This window comes from Balearica regulorum, chromosome 3, assembly GCF_011004875.1.
Source record: "Balearica regulorum gibbericeps isolate bBalReg1 chromosome 3, bBalReg1.pri, whole genome shotgun sequence".
In the NCBI taxonomy this organism is placed as follows: domain Eukaryota; kingdom Metazoa; phylum Chordata; class Aves; order Gruiformes; family Gruidae; genus Balearica; species Balearica regulorum.
This window is the reverse complement of record NC_046186.1, coordinates 6,372,716-6,399,131: the sequence shown is the minus strand read 5'-3', so window position 1 is coordinate 6,399,131 and position 26,416 is coordinate 6,372,716. Positions and strand designations below refer to the sequence as shown.

At 35.4% G+C, this 26,416-nt stretch overlaps 2 protein-coding genes across 14 annotated transcripts in view; one reads left to right on the top strand and one right to left on the bottom strand.

Annotated features, from left to right (window-relative positions):
* SUPT3H (SPT3 homolog, SAGA and STAGA complex component) overlaps positions 1-26,416 on the top strand; it is a 282,637-nt gene that overhangs the window by 8,694 nt on the left and 247,527 nt on the right. For 9 of the 10 annotated variants that reach the window (XM_075750450.1, XM_075750444.1, XM_075750445.1 and 6 more), the window contains exon 2: positions 1,696-1,790. In XM_075750450.1, coding sequence (XP_075606565.1) covers positions 1,696-1,790 — 95 coding nt within the window. Of the gene's footprint in view, positions 1-1,695; positions 1,791-12,846; positions 12,932-26,416 lie in introns of all 10 variants that reach the window. The other variant, XM_075750452.1, reaches the window with a different exon arrangement.
* RUNX2 (RUNX family transcription factor 2) overlaps positions 1-26,416 on the bottom strand; it is a 221,860-nt gene that overhangs the window by 186,013 nt on the left and 9,431 nt on the right. The gene's annotated exons all lie outside the window — the stretch shown is intronic.

Genomic DNA, 26,416 nt, shown 5'->3' with positions numbered 1-26,416 from the left:
TGTTCCTGAGTACCATTGCAGCTTCCGCTTCACTCCCTTCCATGTGTACATAGAGCTTTCCTAGAAATCCTGTCACCTTCCTTCATGTGATAGACTTTTTTTTTTACTTTTTTTTTTAAAACTCACTAATTTGACTGTTTAGATTATATGACTCTTTGGTAGCTGCTGATTATGGCAGGATCCTGCCAACACTTAAGCCTGGTGCATAACTACTCATGTGATTAAAATCAGACTTCAGTGGGAGTCAACTTGTGATTAAAGTTACACATGCGCCTAAGTGCTTGCAGGATGGGGACCCATATTAGAGTCTGAACAGAAGTCTGTGAAAATCTACTGGAAAGCATTAATAAAAAAAGTAAATGTATCTAAATGCATAAACTTACTTTTGTTGTTCATCCTCATGCTGTTATGTCATTCGACTTTCAAAACACTAATTCTTTTGTTACTCTCTGAAAGTATCTTATGCCTTGTACTTAGAGTATTACAAGTTTTCTTAAACCAAAGCATAATATTTGTGATTTGTTGCAATGCTTTTAATGGCATTTAATAGAAATCTGGTCATGTACTTTTAGGCAGATTTCTTCCCTAAAACACAATCTTAACTGTAAAATTTAAAAGTGGAGAAAGGCACGACCTCTTTAGAGGTCTTACAGCAAAGCAAACTATATTAACATATGGTTTTCATTGTCATTACTACAGCTACTACTAATAGTACAAGAAATGAGCAGTACACCTTAACTGTTACTAGTGTGCAGCAAACTAGAACAGGAAGAAATGTAGTGGGAATATATTCTGTTTAGCAGAAGACTTACATAGTGTGTGCGGTTCTTTGTTAAAAAAATTCTTGGAGGGAAAATGAAACTCCCTATTCTATATTTGTTTTCCATAATTAGATAAATTTTGATCTGTCAATGTTTTAGTAAATTATTTTTAAAAATGAAATTATGTAAAGGCATTTGACTTGCCTTTTATTAAAGAGGAAAATGCAGATGTGATAGATAATTCGTAGAATAAGAGTGGAATTGTCCTGGGTTTTGGTTGGAGTTTTTAATGAGAAATGTGTATAGAAAAGCAGTAAAACGTTTAGTATAAAGATAGTATCTTTAGTCATGTAAATATGATGATGATATTCAGGTCCCACTCAATGCATTTCTGTTTGGAAGGCTAAAGCAATATGTGTACATAAAGCTGGCAGTTTAGGAAGGAAGCTTGTGATCTTGGTGCTTATCAAGATTTATCTGGCTTTTTCTGAGATTTTATTTTACTCCTCTTGGTCTCAGTGGAGACAGTATGGATGTCACTTACTGCTGCTTAGGAATATAGACTGCGGGAATATAAAAGGATGTTTTGAGTATCAAGATACTGGTGTCCATGAATACCATGTATTCCAGAGTAACAGTGATTTTATCTTAATAGTTTTCCATTGGTGCTCCTAGGGTACCTCTAAATGGGTTACTGAGATGATATTTTTAAAAAATAGCATGTTTCCAATACTTTGGTTACAGTAAACATCAACTCTCTTATGTTTTCTACAGTGTCTCAGATAGGCTTCTTTTTGCATGCACAGTCTTTTGCATTCAAGTCTACCCCAAAAAGCTTTTCTTCCTTTTTTAGTACCTAGTGTGAAGCATACATATACTCTCTTTAAAATAAAATATAAGTATTTTAAGTGCTGTTATTTCTTTGTTTACTCAGATGAGCAGCACTGTGGCTAGCCCAATGTCAACGATTGCCTCTTCAAGCGGTGGAAGAAAATCGACAAGCTTTACGCCTGAATTGCAAAGTATGATGTAAGTAATCAGTTAAAATATCTGGTAACATCTACGTTTTGTATGCACCTTTTAGCTGGTTTCTTAGAATGTGTGTTTAAGGGTGATGGGGAGAAAGAAGAGCAGGTATCAGTGATGGCACTGTTAGAATTTTACTTCTGATTTGTAATTGTACTTTGTGATTCAGAGGTGAGTTAGATGAATAAAAAACACGTGCTGTGTTGAAAGGAGAAGAAGTCCTGCTGAGTAAAGAAATGCATTTTTCATATTACTTTAGAAGTCATTAGAGACTTATATTTCTCAGTCCTTCATCCAAGAAAGCTAAGCTTCCTATTGTCATATATGCACATTTAAATAAATATTTTTGTATTACCATCTCTCAGTGCTAATACAGAGAGGTAGGCTGAGACCATGATATTGCTGATGAAATTAAGATGTAAATAATTAAGTTGTAAAGAACTGGGTTTTGGCAGATAGGAAGTAAAATTGTTAAAAAGATAAGTTGTTTGTTGTTGTAAATTAATGACAGACTTTTAGAAACCCAGCTCCAAGTTGTGATATTAAATGATTTTTGTAGTTTACCACGTCTAAAACCTTGAATGTTATTTAAACAGATGGGTTTTGTCAGTCTTAAAGATACTTGCATAATCAGAAGGATTCCTTCTCCAGAAGAAATCCTTATCTTGACTGGTAACCTACTATGCTGGGCTGACTGCAAATCTTCATTTGGTGGAAAGCAACATATTAATCAAAAATTTCACCTCCACTATATGGCATTTTTTCCCCCTTTCTACGTGAATCCAAGACACTGTACTGTCAGGATGGGAGCAGTGGGGGAAGTAATGAGCTTGTTTCCATGTGGATTCATGCTTCTGATTTATCAAATGCTTTAAAGAGTATTTCAACTTAGAGCTAAAAGATATCTAACCTCTAAGGCTGCAGATAGCTTGGCTGTAGTGGCTCATGTCTAAATTGTACTTTTTTAAAAAAATACATGATTATGAATGTTAATTTATGGGGCAGGGAGAGGATGCACGTTTGCCAATTGCTGAGGTCAGCTGCACATAAAAGGGAGCTTTGCTTTATGAAATCTTGCAAAAGTGTCTTAAAGAATTTTTCTCTATGCTCATTTGTCAGAGCTGAAAATGAAATGAAGAAAGCTAGTCCCAGAGTACTGAGACATAAATCTATGGTTTCAAAAGACAGTGGTATTCATTGGCTCTTTTCACTTGTTTTAGCTCTGAAAGTCTGTCCAGGATGTTGTTTAAGATAAGATGAGGTAAAGTAGGATGAAGTTAACAGGGAATTAATTTTGGGCTACTGATCTTTACTTTGGCAAGATCACTGAAAACACTCCATATTTGAGAGCTTCTTTTTACAGTGTTGCTTCACTTTTTTTTTTTTAAATTAATTTTCAATCAGCTGTATAAAAATCAAAATAGTTAGAGCATCCACCTCCTGACCCATAGATCAATGTTTCAATGACAGGGAAATTTTATTTATTAGAGCTATGGACGCATCACTGTTACAGTGATACTATCCTTTTGATTGTTTTACTTTAGATCATTAGTTGTTGAATATCTGTTAATGAATGTGGCTTTTAATATATTACCTTGTGCAAGTTTAAAAATTTTAGATAGTCTTATCTGAAATGTTCTATTCTCCTCCTTCCCCTTTCCATTGTGTTAGAGCTGAAGATTGACAGGAGGAAAGTTAAAGCTTTATTTTTATTTATAAATGCATGTTATTATTTTTTTCTGCCAGTTGCCTTCCATAACCATAAAGAAGGCAAATTATTTCAAGCCTCCAGAGATGATAATTATTTACCAGTATAAAAACTGCATTTGGCTTTTTAACATAATACAAATACTTAGTATTGCTGTATCACACCAGATAGGCTCTCTGTTTTTACTTCTGTTGTACTTGAGAGGGAGTTCGTTTTGGAGCAAAAAGGTGTTTCAAGTCACTTGAGGCTACATTTGAACTGTGTTTGTTTTGTTTTGGTCAGTTACGGACATGACAATACAAATCCCCCTCCTTTCCTAGCGCTCTCGCACTCAACCTGCTCCTAACAGTCTCCTCTTGCTGCTACTTTCAGGAGCTGCAGGATTTTACACAGATTAATGATGGTGAGAAGAATGCTGTCTTGCTTGTTCTGTCATATGTTGTAGATTCACCTTCGCTCTCATGTAACATTTTCTGATTTGAATTGCTATGTGGGCAGTAGATATGAAAGGAATTACTTGCCTCCATTAAATTCTACACAGTTCCTTGTCCAAAAGTAGAAGATACAATTTGTTTTCAGTTAAGTGTCCCTAAGACCCTACTAGATTAAGTGAAGCATGGGATACATTCCGCTAGAGTATGTTTCAGTGTAATGCAAATGAGATAATTGTTTCCTGTGTGCTGAATCTTCTAAAGTAGATGAATACTTTGTTACGAACCCAGTGGTTTGCTGTATTGAATTTTTTTCAGATAATAAAATATCAGTTCTGTCATTCAAGAGAATTCTGTTTAGTTATTGTTCACATCTATTATAGTCATCTACACTGGAAAATACAAGTGTTGTTCTTGGTGGAGCAAATAACTGTGACTGTGTTTAAAAAACAAAAGAAGAGCTGTCAAGTTTGGAGTCAAAGAAGCCTGTGCATCAATTCAGATCAGTATCTGAGGAGCCTGCATTTTATTTAATTGTGGACTTCCTGATAAAGTTTTTTTGAAACTGCCCTCCCCGCCAGTATACACATGATTCTGTCAGAATGTAGAAGTTATTGTTGGCCATATAAATGGAAGAAATAGACATTTTCCTTTTGCTTCAGAACTGCTGTAGTTATACTTTGAAAGCTATGCAAACAGATCTCCTGTGCTTTAGAGTAACAGTTTTCACAGATTCATTAACTAGTAGGAACTGAAGAAATTCCTTGAATGTAATGAGCACATTGAAAGTTACATTTTTTTGTTTGCTGGAAAAAAGAGACTTTTGAAATGATAAAGTGCCAGGGATGAACCATGTGGAGAAAAAAAAAAAATGACAGCTGTTTCTTTTGGCCAGGAGCGCAAAATGAAGTTACCACTTTAAAAGAACTTTCCAGGCTCTGACAGAAGCTGACATTTTTTATAAACTACATAATTTAGGAAGCTACAAATTCTCCCATTTAGGCAATTTATAACAAATCCATGCTGTCATCTTAAGACCCTGGGAAATAGTAAAAGCTGGAGCATTACAGTGCAAAAAAGGTAACAACTTTCTTAGAAATAGTATTTTTTTTTTAACATAGTCTGTTATTGTGAAGTTGAGTAGGATCAGCTATTTCCTATGGATTGTCATCTGTATGGAGTAATATGAAAAATAACTTCAACTTTTCCTGCCTTTCTCAACAAAAAAATGCATGCAGCAAGAAGACGAACTTGTGAGAAATGGGTCGTATAGGGACGTTGGGTGCTCATCCAGAATGGCATTGGTAGTTTGTGCTGATGCTAAAAAATGGGCTGTTGGATTGTAGGGACTTAAAAGGTGGAGAGAATGTAGAAAAACTATCTTTTTGAAGTGGAATATCAAATCCTGTTATAACCCAGTAGTGAGATCTGAAAGTCTGTACCTCACAGTCTGAAGGTGGTATCTTTGATTAGTTTATAATTTACAGCACTTAAGTGTTGACTCAGGGTTTGATCCTCTGCAATCTCTAAGTCTATGTGTAACGTTAAGCTTGTGAGTAATGCTGTTTAAGGTGAGGAGATTATTCATATGCTCCATCTAATTTTGAACCACGGCACTAGGGAATGAGCTGAATCCTTTTGTAGAATTGTGTTTTTATAAGCTCACAAATATTTTTCTGGTAAATTTGAGAAGGCAGGCTACGTATAGGAGTCCTGAAATGAAATCCCGAAATACTGCAGAAAAGCTGTCTTAAAATATTTAAAAGTGTTTCATAGCATACATATATATATGTATAAATAAAATGGTTCTGTATTTCCACTGATTAAGAATATTTAAAATATTTACTCGGATTTGAAGAAATTCATATTTGTCAGGAAAAAAAGAATCTGTTCTGTATCATGTCTAATGACTGCATAAATAGTATTAAGTATAACTGGTGATAGTACTTAATATGCTAATTACCTTGAGATATACAGATTTTAATTAAAAGTATCAGACTGTCCCAAACACATGTCAGTTTACAGTGCACTGCCTTTTGCGTGGATATATTTGGCTTTTAATTGCTAAGACTTTGGAATTATTTGATATTTATCTTACAATCATTTAAAAGAGCATAAGGCTATGTAGATTTTGCTTTGACTCCCACATCCTTTATTTGTATTTGGATATTTTATTATGTTACCATAGAACTTACAGCAGTAGGTGTTAATAATTTAAAAAAAAAAAGCTTTCAGCATGTCAAGTGCATTTTACTGAGGTTTGTTTTATAAAGCTTAATTTGGCTGGTCTACAACCTGTTCCCAAACTAACTGCTAACCTTAGGTCAGTTCCACGTATAGTTCTGCCCAGTAGATTCATGATGATTTCACAGTAGATATTAAAATTCGTAATTTGGTTGAGATAATCTATTTTGTAATATAAATACTACTTATAGAGTGAATTTCTGGAAACCATGACTTTCTAAACACTTGTGTTTAACGATTTGAAAATGAAGAAAGAATTTTTTCCATTGGTAAAATATCTTGATTTTTTTTTAAGCTACTTTAACTTTTTACAAAAATACTAATTACTGTGATCTGAAGTTAATTAAGAAGGTTTTTTTATTGATTCAGTGCATGTTTTTGTTTTCCCCTGAAAATTCATACAGAGGTCATAGTCAAGATTAGTTTAGGATCTCAACAGAATACTTTCAAGCATCATGTGAGTAAAATTTTCCAATGAGAAACATATATTTGAAACTAATATGAATCAAACACTTCAGTTTCCTACACCCTACAACTTCATCCTACAGGTGACCCAGTGTTTAGCTTTGCATGTTCCAGTAATTTTATGACAGCTAAACATCAATTTGGAGCCCAATCCTACAAATTCGAATGATATAGTATAAATTACTATTAAACTTCCATATCAGAGTGTGGTTTTTTTGTCCACTGGAATTCATCCGATGTGCAGAGAAGTAGCTGTGAGGATGCACTTGTAGGAAGAAAACCTTAAATACCTGCTTAAACAGCATGCTTTTCTGATATCAAAATTTTGTAAAAATACATGGTTTAAGTAAGTGGATAGATGGCCATATTTATCGTTCAGGCTTGTGGCAATGTAAATGATCAGCTTGATAATACATTACTTAAACTGAACCAAGAGGCTGAACTATATTCAGCCACAATACTTGGACTATGTCTGGTAACATTCCGAATTAAGTGCATTAAAAGCTGCTTTTTTCCTTCCCTTTGTATGTGACTTGAATATACATGATATAAATTAAACCTGTTTTCATAATTAGCTTTTAAGGTAGACTTTGTACCAAAAATCAAAATTTGATGTTACAGGGTTATGAAGATAAATGTAGTGATGGAGGCAGTGGAGAAGACAATGTTTCTGTTGGTTTTATGTAAGATTTTCTGGTTATTCATTGTATTTGGTGTAGTTAGTATTAAAATAATAGTATCCATTGGTAAATACCAAATTTAGTATTGTTATTAATTGATTGTTTCTTTCCAGGCAATGAAAATCTGTCCAGTTCTTATTTCAACTTTCTCCAGCTTGTACCTTATACCCATCTCTAATATACTACTATGGTGTGTTAATGTGTGGTAGAGAACTTAAAAAGGGTATATGAAGTTTTTATTATTTCTAAGTGTATTATTTATAATCTATTCTTTCTTTTTTAACATGTAGCAAATAATTGGAGAGACTTGGTAAGAATTGAGGCTAGTTATTAAACCTTTATTTCATTAAGAGTCCTTGGACATGTCTGCCCAACTCTTGGGATGTTTATGTGGTCCCTGTTACTGAAGTATTTGAATGCTTTCGCAATATTCATGATTTTTCTCCTGTCCTTCGCTTCTCCATTTTTGTGGCCTGGTGTGTAAGTGCATTTTGTGTCATTGTTCATCTATATATAACAAGAATGAAGTAAGGAAAAACTAAGCGAAGGACTTGTTTTGCTAACACACTGGCTGTTTTGTTCTGTTGAATTAACATATTTCATTAAGATAAAGATTATGTGTGATCCATCACCAATCTACTGACAGTTCTTTGTTCAGTGTCTCTTTCTCCAGCAGACAGTGGTAGAATAAGCAATTAATGTTGAGCGCAGGTATGTTGAATGCAGGACAAGAAGTTTGAACCCAAACTTGGAGTGTTCAGTTTGGGAAAGTGATGAAGAATCATTTCAGAGATGAAATTCCTGTCTGAATACTTTTGATGTCTTAAAAAAACTTGGAGAAGGTATTTCCTAAGTTTAACGAAGGCTACATCAGGTGAAGAAGTCGTGATTCAGTCATGTTTTTCTGTATATACCTCCGTGTAAGTTTTGGAGGTACATTTATAGCTTTAAGGATAGTGAGTGCTATAGCTAACTAGCAACATCTTGAACGTTTCTATGTAGAAGGGTATGGATAAGCAATAGATTTAAGAGTAACTTGCACTCCATTTTTTAAGTTGCTTTTTTCAGATGCTTGTAACTCTCTAATTCTGGTGATGAAAAAGTTTTTCGGTAGTTTATGCTCAAAGGCAAATTTGAACAAGTGTGTTTCAGTTCAGAGTAATCAGAGTATAGAAGAAACCACTTATATTTGCTTACGTCCCTTTTATAAATGCCTACTGCAATAGTTGGAAAAAAGTTAGAAATTTATTTTGCCTGACTTTATGGATCTCTGGCATTGCTGTTAGTGGCGAAGTTGCAGTGCTGTAAGGAAAACTCAGAATCATAGTTGTATTCTTGCCTTTGTTAGTTTTCAGCTTATAAGCATCACAATTACAGGTAGTTATTCAGAAGCAATAGAGGATACAAAGCTCGTATCCTCTATTTCTTCCCCTTTTTTCATTTTCTCTCTCATCATTTGTTAAAATAGATTAATAAACCGCAAAATCTAATGTCAAAATACCTTTAGAAGTTTGTAAAGCTGATAACTAGTGACTGCCAGTTCTACTGGGGTATGGTCTGTATTTCATTGTACTCAAGAAAAATGGGAGAAAGTGAGTTAGGTTTTGTCTTTGTGTTGCTACTGTTATTTCATCTTACTAATATTAACCTGGTACTTTTGATCTCTGTAATGCTACTGATCGTGCTGCACAAACTGCCTGCAGAAAAGGGATAGAAAACATTGTGTGTGTATGTAGAGTGTGAGAAACTAAAACAAATGGAAGACTTCCCTGTTGAGCTTAATACAATGCTACGTGTCTTTTTATTTCCTTTTTTTTACTTTTGTATCAAAATACTTCTGGGAATATAAAATGGTATGTGATGGAGAATAACATCTATGTTGCTGATCTTGAAGACTTCTCACTGGAGTACTCTTTCAGTAATAATTTCTTATACACTGGGGTCTCACTGTGTAATGAAGCCAACTTTCATGATTATTCTCACTGTAAAATTTTGAATAATATTTGCTGTTCAAACTGGCTAGTAGAGAGCGGTTCTAGACTTCTGGTCACTTGTGGGGAGTCTAGGTTGAGCATACTTGTATTTTAGACTCACAGACACTGCATGGTGTGAATGTTTATTTTTTTCTTTCGTATTTACAATGTGATCTTCTAAAATCTACTCTGTTTTTATTGTCTGGTGCAACCTTGTCAGGCAAATAAATTGTTTTTAGGGATTAGTGTTCCTAGAACTCTCTTCCACTTATTTAGGATTTTTCATCCATTCTCAGATGACAACATCTTGAGGAATAACATTCTAAATTTTTGAATATGAAATGAAATTATCAAAAGTATGATCTCTGAACTAATCTTTTCTTCCACTGATGTATTTGGATAACCCCTGCTGACTTGAGTTGGATTACAATTTGTTCAGCACTGAATGCCCTGGAAGATCTCACTGATTTCTTCTAGTATCAGATGTTAAATTTACTTTCAAATACAGAAATGCAAATTCTGTTTGATAATAACAGTGCTTATGTATGCTAAAATAGTGTTTTCTTATCAGTTAGAAAGTTCAGGGAACTTGTTGCTCACTGCTGAAGAAATGCACACCATGTGTAATGTGAAAGAAATGTGATTTCTACAGCTGTGCTTTGCCAGATTGGCTTTTGCTGGTGTGTTAATCCATTTTGAATATCAAAATAATTGTAATCTGAATGACTCAAAGTACTTGGATTATATGCGAAGAGAAAAATACACAATATGCATTTTGTGCTGGTTGCAAGACATAATTTACTGTTGCATATTTTACCTGAAGTGTTTATTGTATGACTTAATGAGGTAACTTTTAAGAGACATTCTTTGACAAAGATTTTGGACAAGAGCTAGAAATCATTTTTTTTAGCTGTTACAGCCTGCTTCTTGGTTTTTGATGAACGTCTAATCTTGTTATCCTAGCCTTCAAAACACACATGGAGTTTTTTACGTCTCTCTTGTTATAATGGATTTTGTCGCCGGTAAGTCCAGTTCGCAGTTGTTAAACCATGGCCTTGATTATTTTGTGGTTTTATATGTTGTGGGGTTTTTTCCGATTATACCCAAATGTATAAGCTTGACTCACCCTTGTGAGGCAGATACAAGCATAAATACAAGAGCTGCAATTCCCCTTGTGCCAGGTTCATTTCTTCTCCGGGAAGAAGAGAGATTTTAGAGTGTTGGCTTTCATGTTTCTTGGAATGCACAGCACATGCAGACCCTGATTCTACTTGAAACAAGTAAATGATTATAGTGACTAGGATGTTATGCTGAATAGACAGTCTAGATGATTGTTTTTAATAAAATGGGCCAGAATTTATATAGCATGCAACATACGATGAGCGTGTGCTTGAGTTGAATATTAATAATAATTTATTTTACCTTACTGTATGATCAGGTATGGTAGTACTGACATAACCCTGTTATGATTGATACCTTATGGTTTCGGTTGGTCATATGCTTATCCCTCTGCTTTGAAGTTGATCAGTAAAATCATCTGACTTTGGATAGGTCATTTGGAATGATAGTGGAAGAAAACAGCAGTAATGACCTGGCTGAGGGAGCCCTCTGGTTAACCAAACTGTAATTTGGGATTGTAAAGAATTTCTCTATCCTGTCCCATACTTGTTTACCATATTTGAACCCAGAATTGTGCTGAGATTGCATTGTTCAAAAATAACCAGTTTAGCCTACTGAGCTGAAATCATTCTCTGCTAACATGCATCGAAATTTTTTTCCCCCCTTTAGTAGGGAGACAACGGAAGGGCAGCGGATGTGGTACTTGTTTGTCTGCACGTTGCTTTTTTTGTTTACCTCGTTAAATGCATCAGTGGTAAGAGATAGAAAACTAAGAAGGACATTCATTAGAGAGAGAAATTACTACAGCTCTTTCTGCTGCTGCTGTGATGTGACATTTTTAAGCTTTTAAATGCAGAGTCTTTTCTGTGCACAGTTCTTGGTGCAGCAGGAGTTTGCTGAGGAGGCCTGATAGGGTTCGCGCAACTGGTGGTAAAAGGTGCAAGAGCTGCAAATGGAGTGAGTTGTAGAGAACCTATTTGAAAATTCATTCTTTCAGGCTAGCACACTTCTGTACTGCATTTTAAAGTGTAGTTAATTCAGACCTCTGTTTTGTAATACTGCAGTTTCACTTTACCTCTTGGTAGCAGAGTTCACTTGAAGCAGCCTAAACTTTCACCTTATTAGTGTCAAACATCATGTCTGAAATACACTGCTTTTATCTCTTCCTTCTCTCTTTTGTTTTGTTGTTGAGTATCCTGTCTTTACTTATGAAGGGAGCAAAAGGCAATGGGAGATCTTAATTAACGTATAGAGTAGTACCTGGGCAGGCTTTTACATAGACCAAATAAATTGCTGGGTCTCTTTACAGACTTGTGAAAGAACATTCTCATAACTAATTTCAAAATTATATTCATACTCAGAAGGCTTGCAAAAGAAACACATGAAGGATGTTTTTATGAGGAAAGACTGGAGAGATTAATCTGGATAACAGTTTTTACTATAAACAAAATTAACTGAAATTTAGCATTAGTCTGGGTTATGTATAGCTTGCATTTCTGCTCGATTAGTACTATATTTTTCTCTTGCTGATTCAGAGTTAATGTAGGATTTGCAGTTAATTTGTGAAATCAGTTTTGGTAAGTATGAGAAGGATTCCTCTAAGTTTTATGATGCATACGGCTCTACTCAGTTTGTTCTGAGTTGCACACAACTTCTCAAGTTTGAATTTGTTTTACTGAAAATTTTTAGGAAATATGGTTCCAGGATTCTGAGCTTAGATTGCAGAAACTTTCTGGTTGCAGGTTTTGACAAGTTGCTTTAAGGAATTATCTAATACCTAAGTAAAAGATTTTAAAACTTGGAAATGATCTGTCCTACTTAAATGAAGGCATACATATATTGTAATCAAATACTGATTAAGCCATAACCTAACACATTAATCAAGCTCAGCATTTTCTACTTTTTTCCCTAGTGTAATAAATTGTAATACATTAGTTCCAGCAGACTAAACCTGAAAATCCAGTTTAACTACAGCTATGACCGTAACTGGCAGATGTGTCTGTTCTTAACTGCTGAAGTCTTCAAGCTGCAGCTGCTTCCATAACTTGCAATCTCAATTTATTTGTTTTAGTCACATTTAATTTGACAGTATAGATAGTTATGTGTCAGTGTGCAATGTTGTTACAGAACATTATTCATCCATACAGAGCAGTAGGGTGGTAGAGACTATAATTACTGTTGGCTTTTTCATTCTTCTGAAGTCATTTCACCCCATGGAATTATCTCCAGTTTCAGAAGATAATTTATTGAAAATTTACAGTTAGAATGTACATAAGGGACTAGCGTTAGAAGGAGCAGAAGGAAACTCTGCTGATTGCGCTGTGTTCTAAGTAGCTCTCTCAGACCATCTTTGTCGTCTAGGTGCTATGTCTGGCTCATTCAGCTATCTGCTCCGTGGCTTTGGAGCGCAATACTTATCTTTTTTTTCTTTTTCCTAAGGCACAAAGGCTGTATAATCCTTCCCAGGTTTTGCTGGACTGATGCTGAAGTCTGCCTCCCCTGGTACATGGCTGTCTCTTTGGAGGTACAAGATAGCCCTTAGCGGTTAGAGAAATGTGTTTATGTGTTTTTCTCTATCATTGTGAGTTCAACATAGTAATTTAGATTATGACGTTCTCCCTAAATTGGTCTGTGAGGTGATTAGTTTGTCCTCAAATCCCACACTGGCTCTGGGACTTACAATAAACCAGCTAAATGATGATAGATGGAATAACTTCTCTTACATAGTTTCTAGCACTTTATAAATAAGTAACACCATCAAGTATTTTAATATAACTAAGTGTATAAATGACTTTGTACTCTTAATTTCCGTCATTACTCTGCTTACTCTTCCATTTAACTTTGGGTTTTTTATATATATCTCTATAAAATAGATATATATAGTATACTACATATGAAATCTCACTGTCTCTTTTTGTTATTTTTAAGTTGATTTTAAATCCTATAGACCAGCATTTGATCTTTTTGTGTGTTTCTGTAGGACCTTCTGTAATGATGCACTAAGGCGTTGCAGTGATTAGCAGGGAACCCATCCTCCTCTCCATACCTCTCATGCCTGTGAAATAACTGAATACTGGTTCTTTTAGCTTGGCTGTAGAAATGGTAAATAATAATTTAGCAGTGGTGATATAACTGGATGGCAGAAATGTCAGTAAGACTAATGGCAAAGTGGGAGGTGGGTGAAGAAAGGACAAGAAGGAGAATAGGCTAGTGGCATGTGTTTATTCTACGAAATAATATTGGCAGTTTCTTAATATGTTAGCAATTATGAGCTTTTTAAAGTTTTTTTTAAAAAATAACAGTACCCAGAACATGTAGTTTGTGCTTAAAGCTTCTTCTTTTATTTTTTTTTTTAAGAGAAAACTGAGCAAACAACTTATTTGCTCTCCTGATTTGGTGATGGTGACTTTTTCTGCCTCAGTTTTTGAGCAGAAAGCTATAAGCACTTTATGGCATTAAAAAGCAGCAGCTTCTGACCTAATGTACCCTTCTCTGAACGATAATGTTTCTTTGTTACTTATTTTTAGCTCAGATTGTTTTTCTCCCCTTTCCCCCAACATGATTTGTACAACCTTTAGAAAATTGAGTAGTTGTGGTTTTGAATCATCCTCCGTTTCTAGACTGAATGAGTATTTCTGAAGAAGCGCTGGCTTGCTTATGAGTGGGTCTTTTTCTTACTTAAAAAGGCAACAGCCATGACACAGTCTTACCCCCTGAAAAAAGAAGATGCAATACTATAGACTCTTAGTAGACTGTATTGTGACCCTGGAAGGGACAATGTGTTAAGTACTCATTTAATTTTGTACCAATGTTATATTGCTAGCAGATGTCCTGTTGTTTTCCTTTAACCATGATTCAGAGTCATTTGGATAAAATATCTCGAAGGAGTATGTTTTGGTCCTGAAATAAAGCATGACTATCCATGTTGAATCTATAGTAATACTTCAGTATGAATCAGTCTATATTTGACTCCTTGTTTGTGTGTAAAGCCTTCAGTATATCTATTACAAGTCTAAGGACTGTTATTTGTGCTTTTGGTTAAGTACAGCAAGATAGCATGAACATCTGATCTGTACACACTGATTAAAAAACCCCCACAAACTTACAGGAATAAATTTGAATTCCACAAAGTATAAATAAATGTGACTGGCCATTTTAAGTGCGGGAGAAAACAAATAATGACTTTCATGGCAAACTATTTTTTTTTTCCTATTAAAAAAAGTTAATACTTTTGTATTAGAAAAGATTCCCGTTAATTCCACAAATAAGGTAGCTCCCCTCTAAACCAAGCTCGTAGTTCTTAGTTGTTGTGTAGTTTTTATCTTCGGAGTTACTCATAGGAAATGAAGGCAGTAGGGCCATGCTTTTTTTGTGTGCTTATATTATATGGGTTTTCATTTAAATGAGTATGCACACGTGTGCGCACACACACATATTCTCAATGATTTGGCAGTATTTCTGCACCAGTTAATAATACTGTAGAATGGAATCAGAAAAATTTAGTTGTAAGGGACTTCTGGAGGTCCTACCTGCTTCAGACCTTAGATCAGGTTGCTCCACAACTATATGAGAAAAATGTGTGTTTATTTTATATTCTACTTTAACTACTGTGGTGTACAGTAGTAAACTGCTTTTTCCAATATAGCTAAGCTAGAATAATTACTCTGGAAAAACTTTTAAATGTAGACTAGACTTAAGCAGCATCTAAAATTACTAAATAATATTTAATTTTGATTTTCTGGAAAGTCCCTTTCACTAGCCAAGTTAAGAGGAGAAAATATATAGTCCTTATGGAAGGTATGTATCAATGTGGTTTAATATGTGACTCCATACCTATGACTTTTTCTGCTAGACCGCAAAGCTACTGCAAATCCATATTTTAAAGTGTAGACATTGGAGTAATTCTGCATATTTCCCTGAAAAAAATTTAAAGTTAACATCTCCCCACCCCCAAAACACTGTTATCAATTTCTAATTTTTTGAGAACTTGTGGCAAAAAAATCAATAATTACTATTTTACAGACCTGCTTCATGGTTATGATAAGACATTTTGTGTTACTTTTGAAACCGGAGTTTATTTTATATAGCCGTTACAGTGCTGACGGTTGCTATGAAGGAATTCTTTTTTAAAGAAAGAAGTTTGAGCAAACCTGGAGACTTGATAAAGTATTGGGAAAGGATGAAAAAAATACCCTTCTATTCCTCCCTCTTTTTAGAAAAAAAAGTATGCATGTTTTAATTAAAATATATTATATTTCTTTGTATGCATGTGTATTTATATGCTTATATATGACTGCAGCATTTTGCTTACTTCCAGTTAATACCATTCTGTTTGCCTAGCTATCTAGGAAGAAACATGGGAATAAAAATGTTAGCATGCAGGGAGAGGTTGATCTGTGCGAATACGTTTTCTTAACATCCCTCCACCTCTCTCTAATTTAGCTACCTAAATTAGTTAGTGTTTTGTTCCTCTCTATAACTTTAAATTGAATGATAACTCTATAGCTCGCAGATTTACTGCAGCTACATCTCTCTTCTACAGTTACCTTTGGTAAGGCAGTTCAGTCAATGGCAGTGAAGGCTGCCGAGTAACTTTGTCTCTTGATTTACAGTCTCAGTGATGAGAACTTCACTGTACTATTCTGGGTAGTATAAAAAAAATGATTGTGTGGTATTTTTGTTGGTGTGTTTTTGTTTTTGTTTTTTGTAATGTATGCATGTTTATGTGTGTATGTACAGAGTTTAGAGGGGAAAAAATATCTACTAGTTGTGGTGTGCTGCTATAAGGGGATGATTATTGACTAAGACTTTAATACATCATCTTTGTAAAGGTTGTATGACCATAGAGTTGCGCATGACTTCATAGTACAAGCTCTGATGTAAGTGAAACCAGTTTTCTCCATATTACCTACTGGGAGGGAATGTAAACTTTTTGAAGCTGTTCATAGTAGTCTTTTTGCCTTAACAACAATATTTTTATGCATTAATCTGTTTAACTTCCTAAGCCTCTGCTGATGTCCCAGTAATTCCAGTTTTGCTTTTGATAGTGGACAGAGCAGCTGTGACAATAAAATTTCATGTAACTCTGAAACATGTAATATAAATAGTGTAATTAAATTTAGCTGTATGCAAATTACTTTTAAAACTGTAGAAGTAGAAATGCTGATTGTGTCTGAATGGGATGTATTATGAGAGTTACAGAAATACTATTGATCCTGGACCAGGCACTTCTAGGTCTGTTTGTGCCTACTGAACTTGAATTGGAAGGAAGTAGCCTTATGGAGTGAATACTGAAAATCTAAACTGAACCAGCTTTAATACATGTTAAATAGGGCTAGATGCATATCTGGTGACTTGCAAGAGAAAGGCTGTGAAGCTAGTTGGCAAACTTCTGTATTCTCTGTTTCTCTATTAAATGCCAGTTTTATTCCTTCAAGAATGAGACACTCTCTTGGAAAGAAACGTATTAAAACAAGCTCTGCCTGTGAGTTTGCACTGGCAGGATCTTCCACTCTGCCTGCCCGGTAGGACCCTTCACATACGGCTCTAGTTACGTGCCCAGTGCTGACTTTAAAGTGACAACTCAGTATCTGTTGGGTCCTGCTATGGTTCAGATGACTGAAAAGATAAGTGATCAATTTATAGAAGGAGAGATGAAACTCTAGGGGTTCTTTCTAATGAATTATAGAATTATTTTTGAAAAAGCGCTGCAGTGTTTGAATAATCAAAGTCAAGTATGTTTCTGGAGCCTGGGTTAGGATGGCAATATTTATCTTTAAATTCTTAAGGCAGATAAAAATCAAAAGCTCAAACCACCAGCTGTTTTTTAATGTTTAGGTTAATCCAGAAAAATAGATGAAAATTTTGAAAATTGCTTATTTAAACATGGATTGAGGAACCATATACCGGGCATTTAATTTCTTTCTTAAAAAGACTTCTCTATGTAGCAATGTAGGATTTGAGGGAAAGATATTGATTTATCGTTATGGTCCCTTTGAAACAGAGAAATCATAACACTATTTTATCAATTGAAAATTGAGGCCCTGGGCAGAAACTCCTGGACTCCGTTTAGTTTTAATGGAGGTTTTTGCCCTTTCCTTACCTGTTTTAATAAAGCTTTCTCTAGTCTGAGTGATGTAGGCAATACAGTGAAACATGTTTGATACCTGTAAGGATGTCTGAGTTTTCTGTTCGCAACATTGTTTCCTCCATTCTCACACAAGTGAAGGTAATTGTCTTAATAAAACAGGAATTAGACTTTTTTTTGTATCATTATTTGTTACATGTAAGCTTGCCATGTGGCTTTCCATGAGTGCCACGTGTTTGTTGTATAAGCATCTAGTGTTAAAGATTGAGCGTTGATAGGTGATACCACTAACAATTCACATACACTGAGCTGAAAAGCTAAGATCTTCTCCAGCTGATGATACCTGTCACTCCTATTGTTATTTTGGTAGTCTCTTGTTCCTTTAAATGTAGGATGATGAAAGCATGAATCATAGAATCACAGACTGGATTGGGTTGGAAGGGACCTCAAAGCCCATCTAGTTCCAACTCTCCTGCCACGGGCAGGGACACCCTCCACTAGACCAGGTTGCCCAAAGCCCCATCCAACCTGGCCTCGAACACTTCCAGGGAGGGGGCATCCACAGCTTCTCTGGGCAACCTGTGCCAGGGCCTCACCACCCTCACAGGGAAGAATTTCTTTCTAACATCTAATCTAAATCGACCCTCCTTCAGTTTACACCCCTTACCCCTTGTCCTGTCACTACACTCCCTGATAAACAGTCCCTCACCATCTTTCGTGTAGGTCCCTTCAGGTACTGGAAGGCTGCAATTACATCTCCCCGGAGCTGCCTTTTCTCCAGGCTGAACAACCCCAACTGTCTCAGCCTGTCCTCACAGGAGAGGTGCTCCAGCCCTCTGATCAGCTTCGTGGCCTCCTCTGGACTCTTTCCAACAGCTCCATGTCTGTCTTGTACTGGGACCCCCAGAGCTCGATGCAGTACTCCAGGTGGGGTCTCAACATTTCAGCTGTTACCTGTTACCAAAGCAGGACAAACCCTACCAATTAACCTTTTGTTGAGTTTTTGAATTTTCTCTTAGTAATAATGTAAACAAAAAAAAATTCCACTGTTCAGTATGTTCTTACAATTAGGATGTGCACCTCTCCCCCTCACATGCACTTTTTTGTTTGCCGAGTCAACATTCCAGTGTTTTAAAACTTGCAGAAATTTAAATCTTATTCTCAACAGGAAAAAAAAGTGGAAGTGATTCATATTTTTATTTGACTTTTTTGTTGTAACTGCAAATTAAAAATGAGTTGTGCATCACTTATCAAATTCAGTAATAGGAACAGGAAACATTTTATATGTACTTTACATGCAAGAACAGCCTGTGAGCAGATTATCTGGATGATTTCAGATTTTGAGCAGGATATTAGCATTGACTTTGGAAATGAGATACAAATAGCTGTGCATGTACTTATGTGTTTTGCTGAGTAAGGCCTATTTATTTATAAATAAAACCTTTTACTGAAATCTAGAAAACCCAAGAATTGTTATACTTTCTGTTACAAATTATTGCTAGGTTTTGGGCATGCAAACAGATTCCCCATAGATAAGATTGGATGTGAATTTGTACTGCCTTACAGACTCTATCATACTTCCATGTATACGTGCTTTTTCCCCATACTAGGTAGTAAATTTGTTCCCCTTTCATTCAGGGATAGTACAACCAACTGAAGAATAAATGTGTGCACCTGAGCACATCCTTCAGCGTAGCTGAGTCACTGCAAGGTTTCCATCCTACCTCTTCTTGTGGAAAGTTGATTATGTATCAAAGCTTTTTCCTGTATCAATGATTGTTACTTGGTAGTCATTGAATACAAGAGGTACAGGGCTTGGAGGGAACTAAAATAATCCACTTACTTATTCCAGTCTGGGTCACTGAGGCAGGATTCTGTATTACCAAAAGCCTTCCTCACAGCCGGCTGTCTCATCTGCTCCAAACTCTCTAATGAAGGAGATTGTTGGGTAATTTCCACAGAACAACTTTTCTTTTCTGAGAGTTACACCTCTGTTTCTCTAGGGAAATGATGTCTGTGTTAACTTGACTTTTTTGTTGTACAAGATTGTAGAGAGACTACGACTACTCAGTGTTAGCGACTTTGGATATAATATGAAAATAGTTTGGATGTGGAGGAAGTATTTAATCAACTTTCTCATTGTTTAAAAAATAAGTAAATATCTCAAGACACAAACAAGCTTTAGAAGCTGTGTAGATGGGTTTGCAGATCTAAAAGGCCCTAGAAAATCCAAGCTGGCAAGTCCTTTTGTGGCGTACATGGCATAGTTGCAACCTAGCCATTGAATACTGAATTGTTCAAAATACCTTCTCATACCTCCTTTGCTTTGATTTTTTTTTTTTTTTTGGTCTTTCACCTCAAGGCCAAGGAAGAGTTGATCACCACTCACTTTATAGTGACTCTCCCAGTTTCTTTAACCTTTTCACATTGATATTAATGTCTTATTTTCCACCAGCATTTTGGGATTCCCACCCCTACTTTTTCTGTATGTGGCAGGCTTGGTAGTATCTCTGAGTATGTGTTGAACACCTGCCACCAGTTTAGTTTGTGACCGTTTTTAATTTACAGATTTTCTTCTAAGTTACCATTTTTGGGAAAGTTTTTTACCTTTTAATGAACAGCTGATTCTCTAAGTCTGCATTTTTACACTTGTCTTTTGAGTTTAATTCTGTTGGTTGGCTTTCCCTTATTGATCAAGGCTGTCTTGTTCTCCTCAAATGGTTGATCATCCTCCAGCTCGATGTCATAGTAAATTGCAATAAATACGGTTCCTGTTCTGTCACCTATGCTGAATATATTAACCTAAACAAAACTGAGCATAGCATATCTCTGTGGCACTCTTAAAATGTCTTGTATTTTGATAGGGAGTTATTATCAACTAGTTTGCAACGCTTTCTGAGTTTACAAGTTGCCTTGGATAATATGTAGACAGCATCAATTTTTTTCTGAAGTCAAGTTGCTTTGATTCTGCTGCTTAATCTTTACTGCTAAGGTCAGGTTTTTCTGTGAAATTCATCAGTTAAGTTGATAGGTAACTATTTGTTCTTAATGCATTTTGGTTGTCATCATCTTGCTACTCCTCAAGTGTTTATGAGTTGACTATTTCAGTTTGTTCAGAATCTCAGGTGCAGCAGTGGTTTCAGTGAAGAGTATTGGTGCATGAGAACCAGATGCAGGACAATCCTTTGTCTACAGTGTCAACTGTGCTTTTAGGAAACTGGCTGAGAGAGAACACAATAATCAACTCTTTTAATCAGAATCTTACATGGCGCTGTTGACACAAGCAAGTTGGTCAGTGAGGTTTTTAAAATCATAAATGCTTTGAATTTTTTTAAAATTTTAGTTGCAGTCAAAACCAGTTTTCTACTTGCAAATACATTTAGGATCCTTTCCAAAGTAGGGAACAGCTATATTTGGTGATGGCACGATTGTTAGCATTGCTGTTTTCAGGTTTAAAATATGCTTACGCAAAGAAAATGGAAGCATTTTGCTGACAATATTTGCTAAGCATTTTTCCAGCAAGAACCAAAATTACCAAGTCCTGACGATGTGAGTCATCAGTATGTGTTTTAAAATTTTTTTTTTTTTTTTTTTTTAGAGCAGACTTCTCAAATATACATCAAAATAAGTTAACCTTGAAGGAGACAGCTTTATTTTGGGCTAAACCAAACAGATGCTCAGCAAGGCTGAACTGATGATGCTGTTTATAAAAGTTCTGCTATCGTTGATTTGTGTTCAGGGTCATACCTATGGATCAGTATTTTTATCATGGAAGTTACTGAACAAATGTATAACAAAATATAATTTTCAAAATTAAGAAATGAAGGATACAGGTTTTTTGTTAAGATGGCTGGAATTTCTAGGTGGCTCTGACTTCTACATGGGTCCAGAACCTCTAAAAGGCATAACAAGTAACCATTGCCAGGTGAAAATAAGACAGCTGAAAAACCTGTAGTGAGGTGGTCGTACTCGTTTTGCCAATTTTGAAAGTAGAAGAATATGATTTATGACCACAATACATTCAAGTCAGTTTGCAGTCAGGTTCATGTGGGAGCTATGCCCTGCTTTATCAGAGGGTAGAGGTAGCAGGACAAGCAAGCATGAAGATGCTTAGAAACACTTGAAGGAGAAGACCAATGGCCAAGAATGGGTATTTAAGCCAGAGCTATGCTCCTTATTTTCAAGACCTGAAGGTCAGAACTATGAGAGGTAGGTAATAAAATGCTAAGGGACAAGTTTGCAAGAGTCAAAATATTTGGCTGTGAAACGGCATTCTCCTAGTACTTCTACCACTAGAAAATGTGGGGAGAATCATTAAACAGAAAAAATAATCCACTGGGAAATGTGGAAGAATTATCAGAATTGCCGTGAAAACAAGCAGTGTTGCTCAAACTTTACGTTGCCAAAATGTGTGCGTTGCCTGACCTGTAATGCTCCCATCACCCTAAGCCTCTGTGTATGGTACCAGGGACAAGTGGTTTTTTGGTGCTCCTCTCTTTGTTATAGAATACTAGTCGCATGTCAGGAAGATAGCTTTTCCTTATCTGTACAGTTTTCCTGCTTGAGTCCCTATAAAACAGCCTTGCAAAATATCTTCCCAGAGTTTTATGTGTCCTTATTTTGTCTTCTTTTATTCAAAACCCTGAAATCAAGTTTTAGGGTTCCTGAAGTATCATAGTTGCTCCTCTAGTAGTATGCAGACTTGAGTAGTCAAGTATGTTGCTTTTTACAGACATATGTGTACAGATATGTGTGCGTGTATATACAGCCTTTATGAACTGAAAATCTGGAGGCAATTTTTCTGTGGCAAACCTGTACAGACAGATTACTTAGAGCTGCCACGGAGGCCGGTGCTCCTGAAGGTGAACGTGCACATGGTCTGTTCCATCGGAACAGAGCAAAAGGTTCCCTGCGTGAGTTCTTGGAACGGTTGTGGATCTCCCCCGCTAGGACGTTTGTTAGTAGTCAGGAAAGTAAAGAGTTTACAGGTTAAGAGCATGAAGTTAGTTTTCCACCATCTGACCTTTCTCATGCGCCAGCACAGAGCAGCTTTTCTGTAGCATCAAAAGATGTTATTGTTTGCCAGGATAACTACGCTAATAAATCCTCTTGTACAAATGTATCTATTCTATTATAAAACCCCCTGTGTGTTACTCTAAGTAGTTTTATTAGTATAACTGCATTTAAACTAGGCCTTTTTCCATCATCACTGTTGGTGAAAAAAATTTGCGTTTCTAACATATTCCACTACTTTTCAGTGTTGCCTAGGTCCTTCCTTAACCTGCGCTGTGATAGCAAGTGACAACAGAAGTTCCATTCTGTAACGTAACAGTGAAATAGAGATACAGCTCGTGGCACCAGGCTGCTCGTTACAAAGACTTTCAAATGTGTATCATCCAAAGGATTTTTTTTCCAAAATTTTTTTTCTCTTGCTCCACTAACTTTTATTCTATAAGTGCTAATGTTGAAATCAAGTAAGTATGATCAGATGTGCTTCTATGATCTTTCTAGAATCTTGTTTGGATTTACTAGTTAATTATTCGTGGATATTGTCCCTGTTCTGCATGTGTTAACTGATTGAATGCTCTCAATCTACTGTAGTACAAAGCAAACTGGGTTTCCATGAATGTGAGCACTCATCTGGTCAGATCCCTGATGTGCAGCATGAATGAAGGTAAAACTAGGCTTTCTTTGGGGGGGGGGGGGAAATTACTGCTGCGTGTCACATTAAGGACTTAGTTTGATCTGGTTCAGCAAAGTGTAAGGCTTGCATCAAGGGATATTCTATGTGTGGATGTTGTGTATTTGGGTATGGATTAATCTTTAGAATATTTATTAGAAAAAAGTGGAAGAAACAACAAAATTAGTGATGTATTTTCTGAAAGACAAGGCAAGCTCTTACTGAAAAAAGAAAAAAATCTGTGAGAATTTGCAGAGATATATTTTGATATGCCATATGTTCTGATTACAATTCATTGCTTTGTGCTAACTTGGCTGCCTTATGTGTAGATAGGCACTTACCTCACTAATGGATTGTTTTAATATTTTTCTTTCTTTGTAGGATTGGTACATATTTCTTTGTAAATGAGAGACCTTAAAATCAGTGGTTTCTAGACATTGTTGTCTTCAGAAAAAATGTAGATATAAATCTCATTAAAATAGGTGATCTGCATTACAATGTATTCCTCTCCTAAACTGTGCCTGGCTATGCTGCTGTCTACTGTGAAGAATAAAATACTAGAAATTCATGCTAGTAGCTATTAGGAGGAAGAATCATTTTATTTACTAGATTTTCTCCATTTATGTCTGTGGTTTTTTTTAAAAATGAACCCCCCTCTCATCCCCTAATTTTCTTTATAAGAAATGTAACTACTGTATGTTTGTAACATCAGTGTATTTGTTTTTGTTTAACTCTTCAGTCACTGTATTCACTTCTGCTTTATACTGTTAAAAAGTTTACCATAAAGAGCAACTCAGAACAGTTTACTTTCTGAAAAACAAGTGACTCCTGGTAATGCTCAAGTGTGGTTTGTAACATTCCAAAGAACAAATAATACTCAACTACACTATTTTTTCAAACCTGAGCTTCATAAGAATAGAATATGAATCTGACATCAAGAAATACCCATTTGAAATACATATGAAATAGATTTCTGATGAAGAGGGAATTTGAGAAATACTTCTTTAAGAATTCTGGTGAGATACACAAACCACCTTCTGTAAGCTCTCTGAACATAACTAGCACGCTGCTTAGTTTATTCAAAAAGGACTGTAAATTCTGGAAGTTTTAACTTGATATGTTTGCAGGTAACATGATTGATGTGTAACTCTAGAATGAAAGGAGTATTTAGAGTCTTGGCTATCAGTTCACCAGTTCTTATTCTTTAAACAAAGACAGGTCAGATATTAGTCTTGTCCTCTGTAAGTGTTACAGTTTCTGACTTCATCCTATGAATACAGACACATACAAACTCAGAAAATATTCTAATGCTCGAATGCCTATCGATCAGTAAATCAGAAAAAACATAATAGTGGAGGGGGGCTAGCCTATCTGTCATAAGATTTTTTATTTTTTTTTTATAACTTCTCAGAGGTATATCATATTATAAATGCATTAGAAATGTTTTGCTCTGAGGATATGTAGCATTCCTATAAAGGTTAAATCAATAAAAATGATTTGGCCACATTCCTAAGCATGGCTAGAACAGGTAGCCCGTTGTTTAAGGTACCCTTGAATTTCTGGATCAGATTATTATGGTGCAGCAAAAAGGCTTACTAAAGGCTTCTTACTGTCTGCAGACGTTCTGTGTTTCTATGTGAAGATATCGTCAGCCTAAAAAAAAAAAAAACCTTCAGATTTTCTGGGCTACTGAAAAAAAGAAAAGAGTATTTTTATGTATATAGGTCTCAAATGTTGTGCTGTGTGTGCTGTAAGTTTTAAAGGAAGTTTTGCAACAAGAAGGGGTGAAGACACATCAGTAGTTGATAACAACCAGGTATGTAAAGAAGAAAAAAAGAGACGTCTTTTAAATCAGTGTTGAGACTAGTAAAATTGTTACCCATCTCAGTATCTGTATTAGTTTGTCTAGATTATTCTTATTTTATGCATATCTGATCAAGTGGAATAGCTATTATATTATGTATATTTACTATATCTAGCCAGTTCAGTAAGCAAGTAAGATTATTAAATGTGATGGTAGAAGACTTCAAACAATTCTTACTTCAAATTCTTCTAACTTTATACATAACTGATAAAATTTAGTAGCTATTAAGTAGTGTTTATTCAATACATCTGGTTGGTTTAGTAGACAGTGTTGAAGTCTGATAGTAGACTATTTTTTATAGATGTAGTGCATTCTAAAATCTTTCATGCACGTTGAGGAGCTACTGTATATTATTGTTACAGGGCAGATTTGTGTCTTACATTGCATGCATGTGCTATGCATCTATGCTCCTGACATTTTTATATAGGTTTTATGGAGCACAAGCTTACTGTAAGAACGTGTCACTAAGATTAGAGTTCAGACTGTATGGGTATTTTAAACTTACATCACTTAGTTTTACTGTACCCTTTAAGAATACTGGAACTGAAACCCAGTGCCTTTTTATCTTTTTCTTTGTTTCTTCCTTTATTTTTTTTTTAATGTTTGAGAAAGAGGTTATATTATTTTTAAGATTTATCCTAAAATGTGAAATGATGAAGAGTAATTCTGATGATAAAGTAAAAAGCACACACTACTGGTAACTGGGACTATATGTGTCAAGATGTTTTTCAGTTGTGAAAATTTGATCAGTGAATTAACCGCACATCCGGCTACATACATCTTTGATCAGAATTGGAACATTCCAACTCGTGTGTGTGTATATGTAAGCTGGCTGCATCGAGTAGATTTTACACATGTGCACTACACATGTGCCTTGAAATTAGTTAGCAAATTAATATAATTCAAAGCAACAAAATTATGTTCTTTCAAGCCTTTGTTTTGTACCTAATGAGTATTACAATAATTTATCTTTGTATCTGGAGAAACTCAAGTCTTTATTTTAAGGTGTATTAATACACATTTAGATGGCTCAGCTGTAATTAAGGTTTTGCTTTTGCTTTTAAAGGTAATATTAAAATGTTACTTTAATGAGCTTAGAACCCAAAATTATTACAAGGTCACAACTGAATTAACTGCTGTACAGAATAACAGACCATGATTTTAGGTCCTCCTCCTGAAATATTGTAAAATCAAAAGTTGGTCTAGTGTTTGCATATGCAATATGCAGTGTTGCATTAGAATGAAACTGTTCTTGTTACAGTATGAAAATGATTTGTGCTGTGGAAGATATTTTTCTTCCAATTTGATGTTAAGTTAAATTATTATTTTTTTTTCTTGCTACCTAGATGATGGTGTTTTATTATCTACAAATGACTGG